The sequence below is a fragment of the Melanotaenia boesemani genome, chromosome 11, assembly GCF_017639745.1.
Source record: "Melanotaenia boesemani isolate fMelBoe1 chromosome 11, fMelBoe1.pri, whole genome shotgun sequence".
NCBI lineage: Eukaryota > Metazoa > Chordata > Actinopteri > Atheriniformes > Melanotaeniidae > Melanotaenia > Melanotaenia boesemani.
The window spans coordinates 5,278,314-5,304,683 of NC_055692.1; the positions used below are offsets into that span (position 1 = coordinate 5,278,314).

At 40.4% G+C, this 26,370-nt stretch overlaps 3 protein-coding genes across 6 annotated transcripts in view; 1 reads left to right on the forward strand and 2 right to left on the reverse strand.

Annotated features, from left to right (window-relative positions):
- The first annotated feature begins 520 nt into the window (after nt 1–520).
- On the forward strand, nt 521–8,499 carry rnf215 (ring finger protein 215). Its single transcript, XM_041999243.1, has 10 exons — nt 521–904; nt 1,335–1,487; nt 1,662–1,733; nt 1,848–1,933; nt 3,518–3,572; nt 3,671–3,775; nt 3,936–4,052; nt 4,241–4,384; nt 5,541–5,643; nt 5,906–8,499. The coding sequence occupies exons 1-10, from the start codon at nt 674–676 to the stop codon at nt 5,926–5,928; spliced, it is 1,089 nt and encodes a 362-aa protein (XP_041855177.1). The 5' UTR covers nt 521–673; the 3' UTR covers nt 5,929–8,499.
- An 89-nt stretch (nt 8,500–8,588) lies between these two features.
- ascc2 (activating signal cointegrator 1 complex subunit 2) lies at nt 8,589–19,340 on the reverse strand. 2 transcript variants are annotated; one of them, XM_041999236.1, is made up of 19 exons: nt 19,206–19,340; nt 17,830–17,935; nt 17,560–17,718; nt 17,291–17,464; nt 17,082–17,211; nt 16,921–16,988; nt 16,714–16,827; nt 15,796–15,908; nt 15,633–15,707; nt 15,440–15,544; nt 15,284–15,352; nt 15,056–15,130; nt 13,133–13,376; nt 12,826–13,016; nt 12,157–12,276; nt 11,821–12,045; nt 11,654–11,741; nt 9,682–9,773; nt 8,589–9,517 (listed from the first exon to the last, which is right to left on the reverse strand). In XM_041999236.1, exons 2-19 carry the CDS (start codon nt 17,911–17,913, stop codon nt 9,346–9,348), a joined length of 2,298 nt encoding a protein of 765 aa, XP_041855170.1. In that variant the 5' UTR covers nt 17,914–17,935; nt 19,206–19,340; the 3' UTR covers nt 8,589–9,345. The 2 variants fall into 2 exon arrangements, with proteins under 2 accessions (XP_041855170.1, XP_041855169.1); XM_041999235.1 differs by having other exon boundaries at nt 11,821–12,048.
- Nucleotides 19,341–20,657: 1,317 nt separating this feature from the next.
- slc39a14 (solute carrier family 39 member 14) overlaps nt 20,658–26,370 on the reverse strand; it is a 31,949-nt gene continuing 26,236 nt past the window's right edge. For all 3 annotated transcript variants that reach the window (XM_041999239.1, XM_041999238.1, XM_041999240.1), the window contains 4 exons: nt 24,568–24,741; nt 23,282–23,516; nt 22,942–23,126; nt 20,658–22,721 (listed from right to left, as the gene is read on the reverse strand). In XM_041999239.1, the coding sequence (XP_041855173.1) occupies nt 22,569–22,721; nt 22,942–23,126; nt 23,282–23,516; nt 24,568–24,741 (747 nt within the window). In that variant the 3' untranslated portion in view covers nt 20,658–22,568. The remainder of the gene's footprint in view (nt 22,722–22,941; nt 23,127–23,281; nt 23,517–24,567; nt 24,742–26,370) is intronic.

Here is a 26,370-nt window from a genome sequence, read left to right on the forward strand (position 1 = left end):
CGCACATGCGCACATTAGCACGAGGTATAAAAATTTTTATTTACGTATTTGTTTATTTATTTAGATTAGGCTATTATGTTGATATCATATGTGCACACGTAGGACTTTCAACTGAGTAAACAGAAATATGTGCAAAAGCAAAATGAGATATATATAAATAGTTTCATTGTTGTTTTTGGAGTCCACTCAAATGAAATTGATGACTATGACAAAGTATATTAATTACTCAATCTTATTGTAATAACTATTATAAATACGGCAGTATTTAAAGCTTTTGTTTTAAAGCGAAGCAGGAAGTATTGAATAGCACTTCTCTTGTTACTTAGATTATTCTTCTCTATGTGATTAAATTATTAGACAAAAATGTTTGTAAACAGGAGGGCTGCGGATCCTCTGTTATTGTTTTATATTTACATGAAAATATTGTGCTGTAATGGTCGTATTTTAAAAAAAAAAAAGTTTCTGCATATGAGGCAACTTTTCTAACAAGATAGACATCACCTTGTATTTCCGGTAATAGCCGGAAGTTGCTTTTGTTCCTGTTTACATTCGGAGAGCCGCTATCCTATAAATCATCGCTTGCAGCGTTGTCAAAATAATGTGTGTCCATTGATAATATTTGTATATTTTTGTTGCTTTCAGTTGCATTTTCTCCGTGTAGTTTTTCGGGGACATGGCCTTTGCTCGTTGGTGCTGTCTTGGGGTTACGATACCGCTGCTCTTGTTTCGGTGGCCGGGACTGCTGGTCGTGGCGGAACAGGTCGCTTTGGTAGAGGTTTTTCTTCAGCAGCGGCCCGGCGTCAGCGCCTTGCTCCAGGGGGAGGTTGTGGAGTCTAGCAGCAGCAGTAGGAGCCCTGAACCACGGGACGAAGAACCAAAAGAACTGGAGGGGAACCTGGTGTTGGTGAGTCTGCCTGAGGCAAGCCATTTACGGCCGTCACGGTACAGCACTAGCCCCGGACTGATTAATGGGATGTTAGAGATCGTTAGAATGCGTGACACTGCAAGAAAGCACCAGAGCAGCCCCTAATATTAAAATACTGATTATTTGATTTAAAAAAAGAAGACATTTACCACCAAGAAATAAGCCTTACCAAACTAACTTATATTCTTTCCATATTGACATGTCATATTATTGTCTTACAACTTAATATTATTATTGAACACACTGACTGTAATGATACAGTTTTTGTTGTTGTTGTGTTTTTTTGTTTTTTGTTTTTGTTTGTTTGTTTGTTTGGGTTTTTTTGCAAGAAAAGACATTGATAGAAGAGGTTTAAAATAAGTATAATCATCCTTGCAGGACACGTGTTCAGGCAGTTCTCTGTCTTCAGGTTCGAGATGAGGAGACTGGAATAACCGGAGGAGAAGGTGAGGCCGACACTGAGAAGCAGGAGCCATGGATCGGAGTGGTGCCTGTGGAAATGGACGACAGTAAAGCCTCCACTGGGAACCAGGAGTCATTCGCTGATGCAGTAGTCAATAAAGTAAATAAGATTATATTTTGCTTAGGTTTCTGCCTTTTTGTTTTTTTGTGGTGTGATGCGTCAGAGTAAGTCCCACAGGTGGATCGCTTATCATCTAATCATTCAAGCAGTATGAGTTTTGTAAAGGTTTTGGTTTCTGTAAATGTTGAATAAGTGACTTTATTTTGTTTCAAGATGAAGAGAGCGTTAGTCCTTGGAGCCTCAGCACTGATCATCTTGGCTCTCAACCAAAACACTGTCAGTGAGGTAAAAATCCAGAAGATATATGAATTTTTTGACAACACAAATCTGAGATCCAGTCAGAAAGCTGGTGGTGTTTGCCTAGGTTATTCATATAACATTAAAATCTTTCTGTTGTAGATGGATTTGTCCCAAGTGCTGTCGAAACCTATTATTGTGATCCAAACATCGGAGAATGTCACCAAACTGATTGGAGCTCTGCTCAGGTACAGAATGCCTCATTACAATAACATCTCCTATGAAAGTGTTTTAAAATGCATCAGATGTTTTGCTGAGGAATGCACTGTATTTGCTGAATAGGTGTGTGCATCCAGTCTTAAACCTGCAAGTAGCTGATGTGATAGTTGCATCAAAGTAATGTAATTTTGTAGAAAGGTGTGTAAATTCTGACCAAGTGGAAGTAGCAATAAAATGCTGGCACATCATACTTTGTGATTGAAATAACTTGTTGCTGCAGCCTGAATGGTTAATTCTGTCTAGCAAGTCTTCTAAACTTTAGGCTCAGATGTAGACAGATTGTTATGTCACAATACCGAAGTAAAAAAAAATATAAAAACACAAACATGTATTTTATTCCCTCATTCTCGCTATATTTCACTTGGTTAGAAACTGTAACTATTTGATTGAACTCCACACATGTCCACACTCATTGGCCACTTTATCAGGTCCACCTTCCTAGTACCAGGTTGGACCCCTTTTTCACCCAGAACTGCCTTAATTCTTGGTGGCATAGATTCAACAAGGTGGTGGAAACGTTCCTCCATATTGACATGACAGCATCACACAGTTGCTGCATCCACGATGAGAATCTCTCGTTCCACCACATCCCAAAGCTGCTCTACTGGACTGAGATCTGGCGACTGTGGAGGCCGTTGGAGTCCAGTGAACTCATCGTCATGTTCTAGAAAGCAGGTGGAGATGATCTGAGCTTTGTGACATGGTGCATTATCCTGCTGGAAGTAGCATCAGAAGATGCTCCACTGTGGTCATAAAGGGATGGACATGGTCAGCAACAATACTCAGGTAGGCTGTGCTGGTTAAACCAGGCCACGTTGGTACTAAGGGACCCAAAGTGTGCCAAGAAAATATCCCCCACACCATTACACCAGCAGCAGCCTGAACTCTTGATCCAAGACAGGATGGATCCATCAAGGTGTTTCCACCAAATTCTGAGCCTAGCATCTGAATGTGGAGGTGAAACGGAGACTCATCAGACCAGCGACGTGTGGTCTTCTGCTGCTGTAGCCCATCTGCTTCAAGGTTGGACGTGTTGTGTGTTCAGAGATGCTGTTCTGTAGACCTTGGTTGGAACCAGTGCTGATTTGACTTCTTGTTGCCTTTCTATCATCTCCAACCAGTCTGCCCATTCTCCTCTGACCTCTGACATCAACAAGACATTGTGGTCCAGACAACTGCTGCTCACTGGATATTTTCTCTTCTTCAGACCATCTCTGGAAACCCTAGAGATGGTTGTGTGTGAAAATCCCAGTAAATACTCAGACTAACAACCATGCCACGTTCAAAGTTACTTAAATCCTCTTTCTTCCTCATTCTGATGCTCAGTTTGAACTTCTTCAAGTCGTCTTCACCATGTCTACATGACTAAATATATTAAGTTGCTGCCATGTGATTGGCTGATTAAAATCTTGTTAATGAGCAATAAAACAAGTGTACCTAATAAAGTGGCCATTGAGTGCTGGTGTTCTAGATGTCTTAAACCTTTGATTTGAAACGAGATTTGCTGAAGGATTATTGTTTACTCTAAACATCAGACAATCATCTCCCTACAGGGGTCTTCGTGCAACAGCAAAAATCACATATGAGACGATCCTGCAGGATAACCTGGTGAGCTCCATTTCCTGTCAGCTGACTGTGTTTCTCAGTTGTTAGCACCCTCATGCAGGCCGAGCTGACTGAGCTCATGCTGCTGTGTGTTCGGGCAGGGAGCCACCCTCACGCTGTGGTCCACCTGCGGTCGATCGAGAGGGGGTCTCTACGGAGAGTGGCAGGGGGTCATCTGCACTGGAGAAACCAACTCCCAGGTCCAGGTGGGGAAGCACAGCCAACACTTTACACTCACAGCATGCCTTCTTTATTTTGGTGTGCTCTATTGTGCAGCTTATGGCTCCAGAAAGAGTTCTGAGAAATTCTGTGTGCTGATGTGAATCTGGCATTAAAAGGTTGTTGCTCCGCTCTGATGATCTGCAGAAGTACCTGCAGCAGCTGTGGGACACCGTCCTCCTGGTGGCGCTGATCCTCTGCACAGGAGTCATCGTTCAGGCTCGCTGGCAGTACCAGGACCACCAGCTCAACGACGACTTAGAGGTACTTCAAAATCCACTTCTTTCTATTGGTGAGGAATTCCCAGATTTTCCCACCTTGGTTCTGCTGGTTACTGGTTTATGACTCAGTGGGACCTCTCTGTTCTCTCTGTGCATGAGCTGATTCTTTCCAAGATGAACAATGAGCTTCAAACATTACATAATGTTCTGCTGCTGTCTTGCATCCTTCAGCTCCTTCCTAAACAGGACGTCCTGAAGAGGATGTCGTCTCTGAAGACCAAGACGTATCGTCAGCCCAAACCCTGGTGTGACCCATCGCAGACGATAGAGACGGACAACTGCGCCGTCTGCCTGGAGCCGTTCAACAACAACCAGGTCAGCCAGCTCCTCCACCCTGTCAGAGTGATGCAGCCTGTGTTGTTTTACCTGCTGATAACTTCAGGAGGAAGTGAAGGATGCTACATAGGCTGTTCAAAAAGAAGAAAAGACACCACTTTTCCAGCTGGATAGTAGAGTTTTTATTATTTAAAGCCCCACAGCAGCTACAGCAGAAATTGGTGCATCTGTTGACAACATTGTTATTTTTGATGATTTAGAAAATTCCTCATGTTTGTCAGGTTTTCTGAAGGGAAATGCATCAGAAAGGTTTGCATACCAAAGCTGCCCCTGATTTTAAGGCTCTTTTAGTAGCTTATAAATGTCTTAATGGTCTTGGTCTTGGGCCTTCTTATTTATCTGATCTGCTTTTAAATTATAATCCCTCACATAAACCCTTAAGTCCTCTGGTACCAGCCTTTTAGTCCCAAACTGGAACTCACAGTGAGGCCTCGCTCCACCACTACAGCCCTCGTCTGTGGAACAGCCCACCGGAGAACCTCAGGGCTGCAGAGACTATGGATGTTTTTACTAAAAGGCTCAAGACTTTTTATTTATTTTGTAAATCACCATAAATCAAGGCTACAGAGGTTAACAGGTTACTTTTTTATGTTTAAAATAGTTTCTCAGGTTGTCATTAAAATTATAATAAAATGAAAAATTAAATATAATATATATAATAGATTTTATTAATTTGTTTGATTCCCTCATATATATTTTTATTTGTATGTATTTATTGCTATTAATTTTCCTAATGTTTTTCATTTTTATTCCAGTAATTGTAATTGTAAAAATAGATTAATAAAGGGGTTTAGATCATTCAAATATGGAAAACTAGTCATATGAAATAAATGTAAAGTATACAGTATACATAGAACATGTTAAATATAACACTAAACTCATTCTAAACTATATTCTACAGAAAAGTAACAGTAAACTTCAGATCAGATGGATTTTAAAGCGGCTCTTTAACACTTAAAATAAATAAATCATTTATATTAAAAAATAACTATGAATAAGTTTAAATGAACATCTTTGTTTCTTTAGAAACCCTGATTGGTTCGATGTTAGTTAATAAATAGTAAAGTGCTACTGAAAATGTGCGTACAGCTGCACGCTTCTCTTTCTGACGTATTTGGTGTGTTTTGTGTGTCAGTGTTTGCGTGTGCTGCCGTGTCTTCATGAGTACCACAGAGACTGTGTGGACCCCTGGCTGTTGCTGCAGCACACTTGTCCTCTGTGCAAACGCAGCATCCTCAGTAAGTTCACATCGTGTTTTAAAGTGTCTGAACTTATATTTTCATATTTGATTCATTCATAGTTTCATTATTTATATTGATTAAAAGCTCTAGAAAAGGGTTGATAATCTCAGAGCAGGTAAATACAAACTCTCCTTTAATCTTCTGTGATGTGAAACATTGAAAAGTTTAAAGATTTTTTTTATTTTTTTAAGCCAAAAGTGTAAAGAAAAATAGATTAATTTTCCAAACATGTGTTTTCTTCTCATCTTGAACCCTCCAGGCAGCGTCCGTAAAGACAGCTAACGGTTGTTTCACCTCCGGCGCAGCAGCAGCTCTGAGAATCACCTCGACTTTGTTGACCCTCCAACAGCCTTTTGTTTGTTTATAAAACTGACCTCACCTCAGCACTTCCTCCTTCCAGCAGTGGTTTGTGGGAGCAAATTAAACCTCCCGATGGGTCACAGACACACAGCGGTTGTAGAGAAACGGCACTTTGAAGTACGATCAGGGTACTGTTGTGAACACTTCTTCCTGGGAACCTGTTACTTAAATCTGGAGGTAATTATATGTGTGATCTACAGAGGAGAAAATGTGAGTTGGAAAAACTGCGAACCTCTGCTAGTTTGTGCTTAGACATTCGTTGCTTTCTGCTTTAAGCTCAGACATACTTTCTCATCTGGCCGTTGTTGGTGTTTAGGTCCAAATGATAACAAGGAGGGTGGACTGTCTGAAGGTCTGGAGACCAGTAGCTTAGTTTGTTGTTTTTGTTTGTTCCTTAAGATTGAACTGCAAAGAGCAGGAAACATGACCCATGAAAGCACTTGAGATTTGTTACAGAAGCTAATTTAGTCAGTTTGTCTGTTTTAAACAGTTTATGACAAAGATGTGAAAGTGGTGGATTGGTGACCATTTTGGAGCTTGGAGCTCAAATGACTCGTCTCCCTGTTTTTCTTCTTCTTCTTTTAAGCTTTTGTATAGCTTAAGGGCCATTTATGCACCCCTCGTGAACATAGATAGGTACGTCACTGCCCTCATACTTTCATGTGTCCCTGGTTGTTATCTAATACATCCACTAGAGGGCAGGACAGAGTTCATAGTTCAGCTCTGAGTTCTGACATCAGTTTATGACAACAGCAAACATGGCGGCGGTGGAGGAGACCACAGTAAATTCTGAGAAGTGGATGTATAAAGAGGCAGCGCAGCAGACAGCGGTGGTCTGTGCAGCCATTAATTAAAGTTCAGCAGCTTTTTCTTCGTTCCTTTCATGGTTGATTTTATCAGCTACGCTGCTCAACACTGCCCCCAGTTTCCGGTGCCACGCGGAGACCAGTTTCCCCATCGAGCACCATTCCCCTTTCAGCTCCTCAATCCATCAGGACGTGTTCTCCCTGCTATGACCAACTACTTAGGACCCACAGGGCTGAAAATTTCAGGATTTGTTAAAACGTAACAATAGAGTTTTTGTGCATTACAGTATTTTTTACTGTTAGTTAGTCCTTAGTTAGTTAGTCTGTTAGTCCATTTTTTCCAGAATGCACTTCTTTCCCGTTTGGATGGGACGAGGCTTCACCGGAGCTGGAGGGGGAACAGATCTCACTGGGAAAACTGGCCTTGAAACAAGACCGGTGGTACAGCGCCGTTTGCTCAGGGCACGCATCCCGAAGGGGCCTGAAAACGACCAAATTATGCTCGTAAATGACGCAAATGGCGGACTAAATGCTCCGTATCCTCTTTTGTGTAGGACAGAAATGGCCCTTTTAAACGTATAATAAAAAATTATGCAACAAGTAGAAAAAAGACAAAGTGTTACCAAGATGTCTGAAGCGGATCTGCTTCCTCAAAACTACAAAGACCCGTAGTTGTTTAGTGTCCACTTTGAGGACCATGTATCAGCAGATTATCAGTTACAGGAAGAGATATTCCTACATTCATGAATCAAATATGTGGCACCAGGCTTGAACATCCAATCAGACTGAGTTTGAGTCAAGACTATTGACAGATGCACTATATTGCCAAAAGTATTGAGACGTCTGCTCCATGATTTTTAATGACATCCCAGTTTTAATCCGTAGGGTTTCATAAGGAGCTGACCCACACTTTCTAGCTACAACAGCCTAACCTCTTCTAGTTAGGCTTTCTACAAGATTTAGTAGTGTTTGTGGGAATTTTGGACCATTGTGACATGAGGCTTGTGGTCCACTCTATTCATACCAGGAGTCCACAGGCCAGTCAAGCTCCATCTACCAAGCTTGCTCATCCATGTCTTTATGCACTTAGCTTTACACACAATATGAAGTTTGGTTGTGGACACAGAATCTTAGCCCTTTGCCTGTGATTGGTTAAGGACTAGAGAAGTCTGGTGGGTTGAGTAGTCATGTAAAATGTGACACAAAGGTTTTGTATTTGTAAAACTGACTTTCAGTCTTGCAGAATTATCCCATATTTCCAGATTTGATTTATACTTGTTAGTTTCAAATATGGGGATAGGAGTTACAAAACCTATGTCCCTATCCTAGCTCCATAGATTAACTGGGTGCACACAAACATCACTTGTAGTGTACTTAATACTGATATATAAGAGAAACCACTGGCTAGATGCTAACAGGGGTGACCCATCTCTAGTAAGCCTTAGAGATGCTAGAAGGCTAATACAATTTACAAGTTTACCCTCCTGCTTTTTCTTCGTTTGCAAAGCCAAACTCACACGTCTGCTTTAACTTGATGCTTTGATATCCGGAGCTGCAATGGCATCCATGTTTTCACTGAACTCTGAGCAGGAGGGTAATGTCTGGCACATACGTTTTTTTTTTTGTTTTGTTTTTTTACTTACCAAGGCTGGATAAAAGGATCAAACTGTGCTGCAGTACTCTGACGTACCTCCAGTGAAGTCTGATTATTCACATTAGACTTTGTCAGAGATGACTTAAACTTGAAGTATCTCAAAAACAAGTGAACTCCAAACAGTAATTACATATGCTTTTATTATCTTTTTTGTTAGTAAACGCTCCGATCCATCTGTTCTCTTCATAGAAAATAGTCTGAGCATGGCGACGTGTCGCCCTCGTTACAGCATGTGCTTCCAAACACAAACAGCATCAGAACTGCGATGTCAAAGAGCAGAATCCATTTGTTTCTGTGAAAGCTGGACAGTGGCGCATGCACTTAAACGTTACATGCCAGCAGCTTTCTGACCATAGGAGCAGAGCTGTCTGCTGCTGATGTCCAGAACCAATCATCTAGTCACTGATTGTTCTTCCAGCAGAAGAGGGACCTGCAGTCTCTTCAATACCCTGGATGTCACTTCCTTTTATTCCTATGTAGTTTTATTCATTGATGTCAAATGAAGCTTAATTCAATAACTCTGGATCTAAATAAACAAGATTTGTTACTTGGCAAACGAAAAGGTCTCATTCTTTGTCGTCGTTCGTTGGCTCACAGTCACAACTTTGGTGTTTTGCTGTTAAAGAAAAACCATTTAGGCCCCAAGCCCTGAAAACTTGGCAATTTCTGATCACACAAAGCCAAAATAGCAAAAAACAGTTTGAGGGAAAAAATAAAACACTAAAGCAACAACTGAAAACCTTCCACGACTACGTCAGAGCTTACGTGAGTTCAAGAGTCGCCACCATCACACCAGAGCCCTCACACACCATTCACCTCTCTGCTGACCCCCTTTTACTAATCAGGATGTTTGGTTCAACCAAAGGCCTGTCGCTCAGGTCAGGAGGGGATCATGCCTTTGTTCCTCTTGCGGTCGGCCATGGTACGCCGGTTGTGGTTGGCTACATGGCTCTTGTTGCTCTCCTTTTTGCGTCGGTCCAGAAATGTCTCCAGGGTTTGTCCTTGGCCTTTTGGTCGGCCTACCACATTACTGGAACGCTCCGGTCGGAAGCTGAACGGCAAAAATATAGAGAAATGATTGGAACCATAACTACTTTAATTCATATCCTAAACATGCCTCGCACACCAAACAATGGCTTCTTGGAAGTTGTACCAAACACAAACCAAAAGCTCAAGTTAAAAAAGAAAAAGTGCAAAGTGAAGTTTTATTTTTACCCTTTCCTCTGCTGCATGGCAGCTCTCTTGGCCTCAGCCCTCTCCCTCAGCAGAGCCGGATCCTGAACGAACTGGTCCCTGTTTACGTTGTTCTGAAACACACAAGAACACAAAACATAGACACTAATCACACAATGGCACTGCAGTTTTAGTCCGTTTATTCCCATGACATCAAGTATTTGCAGCCTGATGTTGGCAGACACTGATTTGACAAACATAACTGGACACGAGTTTGGATTTTGACCACCAGGGCTTTCACACATTAAACGATTAAATCACCTCTTATAACTTTTTTGTAACGATGTCGTTTATCTTATATGTCATTCAAAATGTCGACTCTACACTGATGCAAACACATTGTACAAAAATACAGTAAAACAAATAACAGTTATATTTGCTGGGTGACAACTGATGAAGCTTGAGACCAGTTTATCGCTTTCTCTGTTATGGATCTGTTTTTTTCCTCTGCCTCGACAGAAGTTCTGATAGAAATATCAACTCAAGACCGGATTTAATGCAGCTCCATGTTTTGCTCTGACGTGGTGGAAACAGAAGTCGTCCTGCATAATGCAATAAATGAACCAGTTTTCTTCTTCGTTGTGTATCGTCTTCTTCAGTAATTTTGATGCAGCGCTACATCTGGCGAGGAGGGGATTATGTTATCTAAAAGCTCTGATTTTTTTTAGTAGTGCAGCATGAACACAATCTTGGTCTGGTAGAATGTTGCACCCTCCAGTTGTAAAGAGTCCAGCGTATTATCGGGGCCTGAATGCACCAGTAGTTGGTAGAAAATGCTGCTGCACGTCTTTAATCTGGCACACAAACATGAACACACTTCCCCTGTTCTAGATTCACTCCACTGGCTGCCTGTTCATGCTAGCATCCATTTTATTTGTTTTTAAACACCTTCTTGGTCTTGACCATTATACACCCGCCTGTTCTCTTAAAATCAGCGGATCAGCTGCTCTGTGCCAAGAACAAGTGAAGTTCAGACTTTGCTGCTGCTGATCTCAAACTGTTAAACCACTTGCCTCTGCACATCAAGCAGGTCGTTTTATTCCGTTTTTAAATATCGTCTTTAGGGCTGCAACGATTAGTCGACGTTGTCGACAATAAAAAATAGTCGACAACGAATTTAGCCGTCGACTATTGTCGGGAAAAAAAAAAAAAAAAAAAACTATGGAGTGAGACATCGTCTTCTAATCTTATCTCTGCTAAGAGTTACACAATGCACATGCGCGAAGAGGGGAAAACAATACAGAGTGAGACATCGTCTTCTTTTTTAATTTCTGCTGAGAGTTGCACATGCGCAGTAAAGTCCGCCAGGGAAATTTATGATGGCGGGCTAGGGAGGAAAACAGCGGCGGAGAACGTTAAAATTCTGGGATAACTTTACGTTAAACTTACAAAATAAATTAAATACATGTGAGATTTGTTAAGCGGGCTTTGTGTACCACGGAAGTACGTCTGCAATGCTCGAACATTTAAAGAGGAGGCACGTCGGACTTAACAACCTTATGCAAAATTTCAAAGCTGTAAGTGAAATAAGATCCATTTATAATAATCGTGAGATACATAATCCAATTGGTCGACTAGTCGTTTTAATAGTCGGTGACTAATCGACCATCAGAATAGTCATTAGTTGCAGTCCTAATCTTCTTAAAACCCAACTTTTTTTTTTTTTTTTTTTTTGGCTTTTTACACTTGAGTCAAAAAGTTCACACACCCTTGAAGATTTAAACCACATATGTCAAACTGGTCCAGCAAAGGGCCGTGTGGCTGCAGGTTTTTGTTCCAACCAAGCAGCAGCACACCAGATTTGACTGATTCAATCAACTGATCTCAGTCTTCAGACAGCTGATTGGTCAAACTGTGTGCTCTTGGCTGGCTGGAACAAAAACCTGCAGCCACACGGCCCTTTGCTGGACCAGTTTGACATGCCTGATTTAAACTGTATGAGTGTCTTTGGTACCTGTAGAGCCTCTTCTTCTTCCTCACCCTCTTCTTCCTCATCCTGTGCTTTGGTTCCTTTTCTGAGTACCTGTGGGACTGTAAAAGGCCTGCAAGGACACAAAAATAGTCATTTCAAATTCTGCATGTCTGTATCTCATCTTAAGTGAAAGGAAACCAACCACGTACCTTCTGTTGAGCAAAGTGTCTCCGTCCAGGTCGTTGGCTCCCACTTGGTTCATGTCGTAGGTGTCGTCATACTCGTCATCGTAATCATCCAGGCCATACGCTGCAGCAGATTCTCCAGGTTCAATCACAACCTCATCCACCACTGTCTCGTAAGCGTGATACCGAGCTTTCTGCTCCGCGATGTGCTGCTTGTCGTTCAGCATCTCTCGAACGCTCTCGCCTTTCCTGCCGGACGAAGAAAATATGGACAGGTTACACCTGGTGCAAAGATCGCAGCCATACTTTTAACTCTATAAATACATGCAAGTGTCAACAAACGTCTCCTGTGTGCTCTACCTCCTGCCCTTCCAGATGCGGGACATGTCCACTTGGTCCCTGCGGAAGATGTCAAACTCGTCATCATCAAACACGTTGGATCTGTTGTTCAGGACAGCTGGAAGCTCCTCCTTCACCGGCCTGTGAATACAGGAGAGGAGCAAAGTCCAAACCACGATCTCATAAAAGGATTATCTGCACAAACACATTAAACATTCTCCATAGACAATTTAACAAAAAGCAAAACCCATGCTGTTGAAAATCAAAGCGGGAACCAATATAAAGACAATTAAGCTACTCGTTGACTTAATATAATCAGCTGTCTGCTTCAAGTCTGTTCTGTTTTTGTTTGGATGGATCAGATGTGATTACAGATGAACAAAGACGGTTAAGCATCACCTTCGCTTTGAGGTTTGATGTTGATCGCAGGCATTAGACAAGGCAGGCAGACCATTCTCGTTATACAACAACCAACCTACCCACAACCTATTTATCATCAACAACAGCACCATAGTCACCGTTATTAATACCTGAAATGACTTCTGCTGTGACTTGGCGCTGTATAGACAGCCAGATGAAAATGAATTAACGTGACCTTGTAGGGAGGGCGGTGGGTCTTGTAGGGAGGGCAGGGCGCCCTGCCAATATAATGGTAGGGGAAACACTGCATTAGTGTATGTGTGTGGTCACCTTGGCATGGCTCGGTCCAGTTTCTCCAGGCTGGGGGCTAACCGGTCCTCCAGGATGTTGTTGATGACCAGCTCAGAGTTGTAGTCGTACTCCTCTAGGCATGCCAGCAGAAAGCCTTCGCCTAAATCCGGCAGCAGGTCCCTGATACAGGACAGGAGAGATTCCAGCTCCGCCCCACTCACCGGACACACCTCCCCAAGAAACAATAAGACATGGTCAGAGTCAGGATTGCTTTTTTACCTCCCGAAAGACTGATCACTCATCACTTATTAGAATATTACAATATAAAAATATTCACAGAACTCACATTGTTTCGTTTTCTGGAATGATCTAACATGGCCTCTTCACCCCTCTGGTTCTCTCTTCCTCCTCCTGGTTCTCTGACTAACTCAGGTTTAAACTCAGCTGCGGCGGCGGCACTCATTGCTCCCTGAGTGGCTAAAAAAGACGAGGAGGCATCATTGTGAATCTGGCTCTGTGGTTTCCGCCGGCCCAAGCTGTCCCAGGCACTTTCCACCCCCTGGAGCAAGTATGACGTCCTTGTCTCATCACTGAGAGAAGGAGGCTGTTAAGGAAGGAACTCATATTCAAGACTTGCTTTGAAATCATCATTTAATCTTAGAACAACTCATCCATCCATCCAACCACGTGTACCTAAGGTCAGACCACAGAACTATTAGATTCAGGAGGGACATCCAAACATCCCTCTCCATAGTGACACTCTACAGCTCCTCCTGGGGGATTCTAAAGCGCTCCTGGGCCAGAAGGAATATATGATCCTTCCAGTGGGTTCTGGGTCTCCTCCCACTATGTCATGCCTAGAAAAACTCCAAGGGGAGGTAACCAGGGGGGATCCCTATCAGATGCCTGAAGCACCTCAGCTGACTCCTTTTGACTTCCCACATCCCTCTGGACAAGATCCCAAAATAAAATACATAAACTCTTCCGCTTCAGGCAAAGACATCTTCCCATCCCAGAGAGTAAACTCCACTGTGTCCCGGTTTAGAACAACCATTTCCATCAGTAAATCTGCTGATCGTCCTTATCATTATTTAATATATCACACAGTGAGACCAAAGGAAAATGGTACCTAGGACCCATTTTATTCTATTTTTATACTGATGCTGAATTATTGTTGTAAATTAACACATTTGAACATCTTTAACTCTTAAAACTCAAAGCCATTGTTTGCTCTTTTGGTTCGTCTGTTGTGGGGTTTTTTTGTTAGTTTGTTTTTGTATAAATGCAGATAGAACCTCAATCCTTTTTAATCTCAGTCAACATCAGACATATTTTTTTAACAGTGTCAGTTGTCAGATTATGATGTTAAAATTAGGTAAAATTAATACATCAATAGATAAAGCAGCATAAAGGCCGACCAGAATTTAAGAAACAGAATTTATTACTAACAGAACTTTGTAGAAATAACACACAGATCAATGGTGACCAAGCCTTTTCTCATTTGCACATCATTCTGGCTTTCAGGAATAAAAATATTCAAACACACAATAGAAACTATTTACACATTTACACTTTTCCTTCAGTTTTTTTTATTTATTTTTTATTACTTTGTTATTTATAGTGCAATTTAGCTACTACCCTCACAAAACCCACTCCAACTCAGCTCATTTTCAGCTCCATCAAACATATTCTTGGCTTTATTCCAGCCATAGAGGAGCATTATTTTTGTTCTTTTCATACAGACATAGAACTTTCTGCTTACTTTTTCATCTTTGGCTGCTCCTGATTGGACGATACCATCAATTTAAGTTACCTGATTGGTCGAACGTGTGACAGAAAGTGGTTTCATCATTATTTCCAGGTCAAAATAGAGGTCTCTTAGCAAAAATGTCATCAATAATGGTGTTATCATGGACCCGTCATTGTGGATTTACTATACAGAGTCTCTGAATCAACACTACGTTTTGTGGTCGGATTGTAAACCTCCTGAACTGGATACAAATGTTTGGAAAACGTCTGTAGATCAACTGAAGGTTAAGCTAATCACCACGATTTATCCCACAAAGTTACACAGTACAGTTCCAGAGAAACTGTCTATAATATAAGAAAAAGCCCTGAGTTTTAAGGGTTAAATAGTAAAAATGTAGTATTCATATATACTCCACATGTACTGAGTTTACTTCACCTTTTGGACAGGATTTATTATCCAGTCAGGTAGCCATAAAAATCTGTTTGTACAAACTGTGCTGCTGTGAAGTGATAAGGATACATGATGGGCAGGGCTTGTTGTAGGAGGCTGATGTCGTCTGCGATGGGAAACTGCTCATCATAGTCTGCTAAGAACCTGCAAGGACAATCACATGGTCCAAGTGAACATTTTAAAATGATTAATCTACTATAAAACATAAAGGTATAACTATAAACTACGAGTGCGATTAAACCTATGAGGGGTTTCTTGTTCGTGCACAGAAAGTTCAAATTTGAAAAGTTTTCTTACCTTTTCTCTGGTAAAAATGTTGTGAAATACTGCAGCAGCTCCTCTGCAAATGTCTGCATGTTTTCTTTCCTGCAAAGCAAGAAATACGTGCATAATTATGATTTGTCTAAATATATTTTACAAATCTGAGCTGCACGTTGGCTTTGATCATCTCACCCCTCCAGGATTGGCTGCAGACAGGTGTGCTGCAGCAGCAGGTGAGCCGTCTCCACCATCTTACGACAGGAGTGGCTCAGCCTCTTCCACAAGTCCTCCTGCAGGCTACAGGAGAGATCAAAGACATGTTCACTGGAATCAAACACAACAACCAACCATATTTTGTCGGTGCAGAATCACCCAAAACATTTACTTTTTATCATCAAAGTTCCTCTTCCTTACTGCCTTCTCCAGGTCAGGCACGGCGGTCTCATAAAACGAGGTCAGCCTGCCAGGAAAGAACACGCAATGATCACAAAACGCTGTTTGTTTTTGTTTTTTTAGCAAAGCCACCTGAGGGCTCGTCATCTGACTACCTGCTGAGGAAGCCGTGGGAATGGAAGCTGGAGCAAGCTGCAGGGAAGATGTCCAGGAAGGCATGGATGGTGGTGATTGAGTCACACAGATACAAAATTAAATCTGCTAGTTCCTAGGATGAAAATAAAAGAAATACATAAATGAACAAACCATCAGTCTGAAGCTGCATGTCAGTATCTGTGGAAGCTCAGTGGAAGTTCAACAATATCACTGAGAAGCAAAAATGTCAATTCAAAGGAATTATGATTTAAAAAAAAAACATTTTCACACAAACTACAGAATGTCTGAATAACAGACTTTATGAGAATTTACTGTGAAGCAATATCTTCATCACAAGCCGTTTTTTTTTTGCCTCATGTCTAAAATTATACGTATCTTCACAAATACAAGGGCTGCATGTATAATCTTGGACTCAAAGAAAAGCTGAGACATGTAAGATTAGTACAGAAGTGTCAGAAAAGTTCTTTTCCACACAGTGATGAGAGACATCTTTGTAATCAGCAGCTTCTGCTTTCACACCTTGTTTATGTGGTTTGTTTAAAGTGGAGAAATTAACTGAAGCTGTTCACATGTTTTTTTACTTTCCCATATACAGTAATTGTTTGGTGTTTGAACTTTGCTTCATTTGAATAGCAATGCTCAGTAATGTCTGTTATTTGAGTTTCTCCTGTCATTCTGGCATGCTACAAGTTAAGATCGCTGCTTCCCAGCACGTGAAAAGGTTTTCTGTACTACACGCATCTCTCGCTGCTGATACCTTCATGATCAAGATGAAACTGGATTAATTGTGCACACCTGAGTGATATCAGCTCCATTTGTATTTGAAAATTTCCACAATTTTTAAAAGAAAGTAGAAATAAGTCAGAAATGTGTGTATAAAAAACCAAGTGTTACATGCTGTTACACATCAGCCTGACCTGCTGGCTCATGCTCATGGCAGTGGGCTGTCTGTGAGCGTTCAGCTTCATTGGCTCCATGGCGGTGGCTTCTTCACACTGAAGACCAAACTTCTCCAGGATTGTGTCAAAGACCTGAAGTTGAACAAAGATCTAATTAAGTTTGAAAATCCTGAAAAACACTTTAATATCCTACAGAAATAAACAACCAAAATTGTAAAATCTCACCTGTAACACAGTGGGTACTGTCTCATCCAGGTCGTTGTAGTAGGATGGCTGCTGGCTAAATATGTTCTCTAAAAAGAAATTAGAAATGTCAAAAGAGACAAAAACCTGATTTAAAAAAAATGACAGATGAAATCTTAAAACACCCTTTGTGACAGGCTCACCAATCATTTTATGCAGCAGTTGGCCGTTGCCTCTTCCAAAGAGCACACACAGATCCAAAATTTTAGGAATGTCGAACAGGAAGTTGTCGTAGATAATTTCTCCAAACACAGCAGGAGTGAAGAAGTTATCCTGGGGTAAGCGGAAGGAGTCGTGCTTTAGATTCGGTGTACGATACTACAGTGTATTTAGTGATCCCTCTGACAGCTACCTTAGATTCTTTATGTGTGGCCATCCTGAGGAAGGTCAAGAAGACCGCCTTGTGGACGGCACGCTGCATGTCAGCAACTGCTGGGGAGGGTGGAAGAGCGGCGAGGTCGAGGCTCCGTGGAGCCTGGTGCAGGTATGAGTCTAAGCACTTCTGCAGGGACTCGTCAAACACCACCTGATGGGCATTAAACCCCACCACAGAAGTAAAGGGAAAGTGAGGAGATCTTCACCTGCACTGTACGCAATGCCACATCATCAACAATCCTGTACCTGACACCAGAATCTGTCGTGGGGCAGCGCGAGGAGCCACTCTAGATCCTCTGTGATGAATTTGGCATATTCCAAAAATTCCTCCACTGCAGCAGGAGAACCGTCCTCTGGAGGAGGCTTGTAAGGCACAAAGCAGCGCTCCTCTATCCTGTCTGGGTGCTGATGGGGAAACAGGAAACACTGGGTTTGACTAGTGAGACACATATGGAGCATCATAAACAGCTGTAGGAGGGAAACATTTGCATAGTAGCTTCATGAGAGATCACTCACCAGTGCAGGAAGTGTGTGCTCTTTTCCATACGGGCCAGGCTCGGTCACCTGCTGCTCATCCAGGGGCACGCGAGCACAGGCCATGGCTGCTCCCACTCTATTCGACCTGACAGACCACATAAAAAACAATAAACCTGATACAAAACCGGAATGTCTGCATTTAACGTTTTCTTTTAGACTTTGTTTGGTTGTTAAATTGCACCCTTTATTTTTCCGGGATGTGTTTTTAGGCTCTGTGATATGCAAAACAAATGAGACACAGGATGGTATACTGGCAGCTAATAATACACCTGTTAAGGGGTCACACTTGAAACCAGCACTGTGGAAATTTGCATTAAATTTGCAGTAATCTTTTTTATATTTTAAATATGCAAATCTTTGTTGCCCACCAGCCTTGACAGTTGGGGAAACAACTCAAATTTGCATCCACTGCTTTTTGGAGACCTTGACCACATTTGATCGGGATCTGATGAAAAACAAGACTTTTTAGTCTTCAAATATATATTGAAATATTTAACATATTAAAACACAGTTTCTGATTTGTGAAAGCTTTAATTTATTTGTGAAAATGCAAATAATGCTCAATTTACTGACTTTTTTTGGGCCTCTAAATGACTCATCTTAAACTCATTTCAAACTATGAAAATGCTGTGGCTCTGGTTAATGCTTCGTCCTTGCTTATATACATGAAAATTCATTCACATGTAATATTATATGCAATGATTTAAGCGATGCTGAAAACTAGTCCCTGGAGCTCAAAATGAACCATTCTTTTGTAGAGAATACAAAACAGCCCACGTTAGGGTGTAAATTAAATTTACTGTATAAAGGCAGACTACTGAAAGACCTAAAATATTACCTAAACGGGGAAAATAAATTAAACTGTAATTGTATGAGCTAAATGACAAGAGCTGAAACGTCGTATACCTGAAATGCCTAATTAATACATTACGAATATAAATAAATAAAATAGTAGCCGATCATTTATTTGACGACTAATGAATCAGTTACTAATTCCAGTAATCAGAACTCTTCCATTTACAGATTATTTACACAGGTATCGGTAGAAAACCCGACAAGAAACATTGAGTCCGGTAAGTTAGCAAGTTATGATGTAACATCACGCGCATGCAGTTTGGATCGGAGGATAAGGGGTTATTAAGGATTAACTTTCACAACTCCCTAAAACAGGGATTTTAAAATCGATTTCCGTACTTCTAACTTTAAAAAACAGCTACGTGTTTAGCTGTTAGCTACCAAGTTCTAAAGCGTCAATGAATGAAGACGTAAACGTGGCTGACCAGCCGGTAACTTCATAACCGTCCGCCCGTAACTCATCAGAGGTAACGGCCCATAAATTGGATAAAACAGCTTACGTCTTAATATGACACTGGAATTAGTTCAAGCCATCCCATCGGAGCTGACAGTTAACGACAGTTTCTCTTTCCATACGTTTTCTTCACCTGTGTCAAACAGGAAGTGTCGTAGCCATAGTTTGTTTTTCTTTAGCGTGACGCAGTAAGAAAACTTGTCATTTTGTCTTTATCGCCCCCTAGTGGAAGACAGAGAACACAGAAATTGAGGTTGCGTTTGTTCATTTTTTGTTTTTCTTGTCTTTAATAATCATGAACATCAGCGATAGAAAATTAAAAGGTAAATTTACAAAATAAGGCAATTGTACCACTGTTATTTACAATTTATTCTTGTGTATTTGTATTGCAATATGCTTATGGTTTACTACAACTCAGGGTGAAATGTTTTTTCATTTAATTAATACTTTACTCAGTGGATAATACATGATACAAGAACCAAAAACAGTGGTCTCCCACTGATTGCTGTCCTTTCATGTTATTGAAAAAAATCCCTGTGTAGCTAGATCAAATTTCCACTGGTAGGCAACTACAGCTCTAAATATGCTTTTACAGGATTTAAGTAAATGGTTAAATAATAAGCTTTTATGCATCTTTCTGGTGTCCTTAAATACAAAACTGTGTATAAAATAACCAACTGGTCAGTTTGTTATGTACACCTGTTTAATTACTTGTTAACATAAATATTTAATCTGCCAACCACATGGCAGCAACTCATTGCATTTAGTCATAAAGACATGGTCAAGTTGAAAGCAAACATCAGGATGGAATAGAAAGTGCATTTACGTGACTTTGAACATGGCGTTGTTGACAGGCTGATCTACTGGGATTTTCACACACAACCATCTCTAGGGTTTACAGAGGTTGATCCAAAAAAAAAGAGAGAAAATATCAATTGAGCAGCAATTGTCTGGACCAGAACGCCTTGTTGATAGTGATACAGCCAAATATTCAACCTGAACAATAAAAGATTTTACACCCGTGTTTGACCAGGCAAAAAACCAAACAAAAAACAAGCCTTTCTTTGTTTTTAACATTATCTATTGTGTTTGCCAACTAGACCTTTTTGAATAAAATCACCTAATTATGTATACAGGATTTCTTAAATGAATAAAACCATTAATACGTAACTTCAGGCAAGTAAAATTCAGACATCAGCTTTTATTCAGGCCATGTCTTATCACATCCAACAAACTGAGAAGAGAAGAACCATCATATTACTAAAAGAAGACACATGGACAAATAGTTTTCTTGCAAAAAAATGTTTATAAAAAGTTTTCCATGACACACAAAGAAAGCTACCCATATACATAGGTTACAATACTTTTAAAAAGGACCCCTTACATGTTTGAGAGGAAAATGAAAACTTCTGGAGAGTCCATTGTTGGTTGTTTGAGGCTACATCGGGAAGCATGTTGTACTGTCTGTGTGCTCCTGAATTTGTTATGTGATGTTTTCAAAAACAGCATTAATGGACTGGATATGTTGTGTATGTTTGTTACAAGCTGCATTACAGTACAGTTTTTACTGTTTAGGCTGTCCCACTTATTCCACACAAAAACTAACACAAAAACAAACAAAACGAATGAAACTGTCTGCTTTCATGGCTTGGGATGTAAAGAATAAAATAAATATTTTATGGCTTAGAAAGACAATAAATATTTCCATACATCACATTTATCAAGCAGCAATAACACTGTACCAGATGGTACTGGATTTAACTGCCCTACCACCACCATAAATGAATGTGATAGAAAGTGTATCATGGGTTCAAGTTTCTACCTCTAATACATATTCTACAGCTCTAATCTTTGCTAACACCGCATGTAGCATCTGTAGATGGATCACTTCAGCTTTGAGAAAAATCTGTGCAATCTATTTCTGATATGAGGAAAATAAGGAATAACAGCAACCCACCAAACTTATATTTATAGATAGTAACACAATGGTTATATAATGTGTTCCTATACAATTAGTTTGTATGACTTTGAACTAGTCAGATTACACAAAAATGATTCAAACAACTCTTTCTCTAAAACAACCTTTTCATTCATACTCTATTTATTCTTCTTTTATTTAAATCACACATGACCAAAACTATGTTGTACAATTCTTCTGCAGCGAGAGCCACGTTGAGATGAAACCATAGTTTCCCCCCTAATCCCATATCCCACTTTTTTTCTGGATCCAATATGCAGGTTTTGTATGTTTTGACAGCAAATATTAATGAGTTATATCATCATAAAAATAAACTGAAAATTAGTCTTGTTATGGATGATTAATCTGGATTATAGAACAGCAAAAGTGTGGGTGCTTAGATAATTTACAGTTTACAGTATTCATTTAAAACTTAGACTCTAAAAGAGTAGATCATTCTAAGAAAAATAGACTATGTGATGTCTGAAGACCACAGATTTGGATTTTAAGTGAAAAAAATACAATTATAATAATAATAATCCAACTATTCAATGCTTTAGTAATGATGGGCACAGATGGTAAACTTAAGAAAAATGTTGCATCTTGTCTGGACAAAGCCATTAAAAATCTAAATCTTGACGATTCACATGCTCGATCCAGGGCTAAATAGGAAGGTTTACCAGGATAATGAGGATGTGGAAATTCCACACCAGGAGAATGAAGCGTGTGCTGTGTGAACAAACATCTCTATGTAGCCCTTCAGCATTCTCAATGGTCTGGCCATATTTGGTCTTCATGAGTCATTTTATGTCTTTCATGACTAAAAACAACATTTATATAATCAACACCAAGATGAATAAATCCAGCTAGACATCACTTTTATTCAGGAATAAATCCAGTTGAGGTCCTTAAAGATTAGTTTATCTTTTTTGGTTTGGAATGGAAAGTCTGGAACAGAACAGAAAGGACTGATAGATGCGTCCTGATTGTGCTTTCACAGAGGATTTGGGATATAAATACTCAGCGTGTGCTGCATCTCGCTGGCTGAGGCTCAGTGACGTCCACAGAGGGAAGGATGAAAAGGATATGGCTGATCGTCATCTTGGAGAACAGTGACTGGCTGAAAACTGCACGAGTCGAATCGTAGCAACAGACAATCAACTTGTCTTTGCTGACTGCTTCAGACGTCCATCATGAACAGCTGTGAGGTTCGAGGACAGAAGCTCTGCCTCAAATCTACTGCATGTATGAACTGCAACAGGAGCAGCGACTTAAATGTTTTCAGATAATTATGCGTACCTGCCGCACAATAAAATTCCCCAAGACTTCATGAAGATACAGAGTGAGAAGTTTTAATTCATCCTTCCTTTATTTGGGCCCAGTTCCCAGCAGCCCGTCCCAGTTTAAATTCAACGCTGGTCAGAGCTGGTGCTGGTCCAGGTGAGTCTGCTGCTACCCCAGCTGGATTTGTCCTGAAAATGTGGTGAGGAGGAGCATGATGGAGAAGCCCGTCAGCAGACCAGCGTTCTGGATGGCGAAGGTGATGAGGAACCTGCTTCCTCCTGCATCCTCTTCCTCACGGCTCACCTCGTTCATCTCTGGAAACTGAGACACATAAAACAGAGAGTGAGGGCTTTTTAAACTGCTGTGTGTGCTTTCAACCTGAGGATGGAGTTTCTTTCTGTGCTGAAACTTGCATGTGGTTTTTCTCCTGTAAGTTGCTTTGGGGAAGTCTTTGCAGGTAACACCACCAGGATAAATGTTTGATAGGTCTGGATAGCCTCAGCTAAAGGGCCTTGAGACTCTATACTAATAAAACACTAACCATATCTGCCAAGGCGATGTAGAGGAACATTCCTCCTGCCAGAGCAAAGATCCAGTTTGGGGAGAAGCTGTTCCCGGCCAGGATGCCAAATCCCATGCCCAGGTAGCAGCAACAGGCGGACAGGAAGTTAAAGAAGAGAGCCTGTTGTATGCTCATGCCGGCGTTCAGCAGGATCACAAAGTCACCTGGAGATAAAAACAGAAAGTATATACCAGACTGCTGATGCAATTTCCTCATAACTAACATTTCTATGTAGTACTACAGTACTTGATGTCATGAAAGCACTTATTAAAAATTATTTATAAAAAGTCCTTAAGTTCTAACTAACCCATCAACTCACCAAGCTCATGGGGGAACTCCTCACATAGAATAGCCACGGAGGTGCTGATGCCCTGGAAAACTGAGGAAGTGAAGGAGGCACCGATAGCTAAACCATCAATAAAGTTGTGTAGACCATCACTCAGTGTGATCATCCACGCCAGGGTGCCGATGTCAGAGTAGGTGGTCCCCTTCAGCCAGTAGCAGCCGCCCCCATGGCCAGCAGACCGCCCCCCGCTGTCGGGACTCTGGGAGTCCTGAAGGAACACAATGAGAAAAGCAGGTAAACACATCTGGACAGAGCCATTAATCATGGATCAATCTGAGGTAAGACATTTCTGGAATATTGAAGCTTCTTGAAGGGGAATTAATCAACATGTGTTTTTCATTTGTAAGACACTCTGGATAGAAGCATCTGCTAAATTAACTTAATATAAATGTAGATGCATTATATAACAGGATCTTATCCTTCTCTGCTCACACTGATTCATCCTACTTTCATTAAAAGTAGAAATAAATTTTCACTGCTATGCTGATGATACTCAGCTTTACTTATCACTTAAAACCCAATGAAACGAATCAGTTACTGATACTACAGACTTGTCTTGCAGATATTAAGGCCTGGATGTGCCAGAACTTTCTTCTTCTAAATTCAACAAAAGCTGGAGTCATCATTTGTGGTCCCAAACATAAGAGATTTTTTGTGTATGCACATCCTTTTGTTGGAAGGTATCACATTGGCTCTGAGCACTACTGTGAGAAACTTGGGGTCAAGATCTATCATTTCTTCCCCATATTAGCCAAGAATCCACAACAGCTTTCTTTCATTTAAGGAACATTTAGTCCCAGTGTGACGATGAAAAACTCATGCATGCTTTTATCTATTCAAGGCTTGATTACTCTGCCATTATAGCAGGTTGTCAGAACACTCCTTCAAAACTCTACAGTCAAGGTTCATTCGGCACATCCAACTTTGATCGCATCTCCAGCATTAGCCTCTCTTCACTGGCTACCTGTCAAATTTAGAGTTCATTATAAAATTATTCTCATTACTTACGAAACCCTTAATGGTTCAGTCTCATCCTAAATAAAAATCTCACAGCAGCCTAGTAACAACGACATTTCTGTTCCTAGAACGCTTGTCTTCTTGTGAGTCCTTGGATTTCAAAGACCAGAATGGGAGGCAGATCCTTGCTTTCATCACAATCTGTTACTATCCTTTATTATTGCAATGTGCTTTCAGTCTTATTCTGTAAAGGCCTTCAGATCGCTCTCATGTGCTTTATAAATGAAACTGAGTTGAGTTACCTGTGGTGTTTGTGCAGGACTGAGCATTAGCTCGCCCTCCCCTGCGTCCACCTTGCCCTGAGCTAGAATGTTAGCTTCTCCATTCTGCTGCAGCTTCTCCTTCTCCCCCTCCTCCACCTCCCTGTCGGTTGTAGAGTAATGATCTGCACCAGGATAATGACTGTGGCCGTGGCTCTGAAAGACAGAGGCAAACATGATCGATGTGTAACAGACTCATACAGTTTTAATGGATTTGTTCTCTCTAATAAGTACAAAAGGATCAAAACCATGCCAGAATAAATCTCCAATAACAAGCTTAAATTTGGGTTAATTATGTGGTAGAGGAGCAGACGGGAAAGTTGAACGGTGAAGATGCTCTTGGTGCTTTTTCCTTTTGATTTAAAATACTGCATGAAAATGATGAACGTGTCCAGGGGTGTGCAACCTGTGGCTCCGGGGCTGTGAGTGGCTCTCTGGACCTTCCACAAAGGCTCTGAATACATGGCTAAAAAATGCAAAATTCTAAATAATGTTTTTAAATATAGATACAATAACAAATGCAGGTTTTTAGCAACTTTTCCTTTTTTTCCACATGGAACAATTGTACTGAATTTTCACAACATAATGACACTAAAAGTACCGGTATTTTCTTTATCTATTTTTCTTGTCATTTGGTGGGAAACTATGGGGGATTTTTTTTTGTTTGTTTTTTTTCCATAATTTTTCCCAAATATCTACATCCTATAGAAGAAATTATGTCTATCCTCTTTTTGCAAAAGTTTCTTTTCTTTATTTTAAAACCTAAAAATAGAAATAAAAATGTTTTTCAAAAATGACAACATATTTCTTATAATAGATATTTATAAAAAATGCTAAGTTTTCATTTATAAAAGGTCTCACAACATTTGCAGATCTAAACCAGTTTTATGTAGCTGGTGGAGGGAAAAATGGCTCTTTGGATAGTAAAGGTTGCAGACCCCTGCACTAGTCAGAGCTATCCAGAACTTCGGTCAAGTTAAATCTTTTCCTTTCTTCTAACTTCATCTGTCCTCTGCTGACGCTGTGATTTCTGTAACTTATGATTTAATGATCACAGAAGAACAAAGGTCCTGTGAACATGGGATGTTTTTTTTCTTTTCCAACTAAAATTTGCAGGGATAGAAACTATAAGTTTGTGCCACATGTAAAACAGTTTACTAGTAGCGGCATTTTGTCCACAGGAATATTTTTCAGGCCCTATAGTCTTCTGCAGAGCCCTTTCCTTGATTCTGTCATTTTCTAGGGTCAAAACAAAGGGAAAGTGTCCCCCAAAAGAACCCTGAGAGGGAAGTCGTACTTTTGAGATTAACTAGAAAACCTCAGAGTTGAGCTGGCTTTGACATTTCTGATTTTCGTCTTATTTTCTGTCTTTGCATCTTAATAATCTCAGATTTAATCCCCACTATAACTAGTAAAACATGCTAATTTCAGGGTTTTGGCAGGAATTAATGTTACTGTTTGTAAACACTAAATTGAAATATTTATGAAATATGTTCATGCCTGCTTCAACCAACTTAAAAACAATGCATAGGTTGATAAAACGAGCTCCAGAGTGAATGAAGAGATATTGGATTGTAAAAACACTAATAATTAAAGAAATAAAAAAATTAGTTCTTGCTTTTTGTGCATTAAGCTCTAAGGTATGAATAAAAACCCAACCAGCTGAAATGAGTGACAGTAATAGATTTTTTTTTATATATATGGCTGAAGAGCACTTCTTAGTTTCACTGCTCTGTAGGCTGCCGTTACCAGTAGCAACACACGTCAACAAACTTCATTTGCCTA

Bases quoted from the DNA above. Each gene is read 5' to 3' on its own strand.
- rnf215 (XM_041999243.1), top strand. From the start codon at position 674: ATGGCCTTTGCTCGTTGGTGCTGTCTTGGGGTTACGATACCGCTGCTC. The intron at 3,573-3,670 runs GTGAGCTCCATT...GTGTTCGGGCAG, and splicing joins CGATCCTGCAGGATAACCTG to GGAGCCACCCTCACGCTGTG. The intron at 4,385-5,540 runs GTCAGCCAGCTC...TTTGTGTGTCAG, and splicing joins AGCCGTTCAACAACAACCAG to TGTTTGCGTGTGCTGCCGTG.
- ascc2 (XM_041999235.1), bottom strand. From the start codon at position 17,913: ATGGCCTGTGCTCGCGTGCCCCTGGATGAGCAGCAGGTGACCGAGCCT. The intron at 15,353-15,439 runs GTGAGATGATCA...CTTGCTTTGCAG, and splicing joins CTGCAGCCAATCCTGGAGGG to GAAAGAAAACATGCAGACAT. The intron at 11,742-11,820 runs GTACGTGGTTGG...GTGTCCTTGCAG, and splicing joins GACACTTTGCTCAACAGAAG to GCCTTTTACAGTCCCACAGG.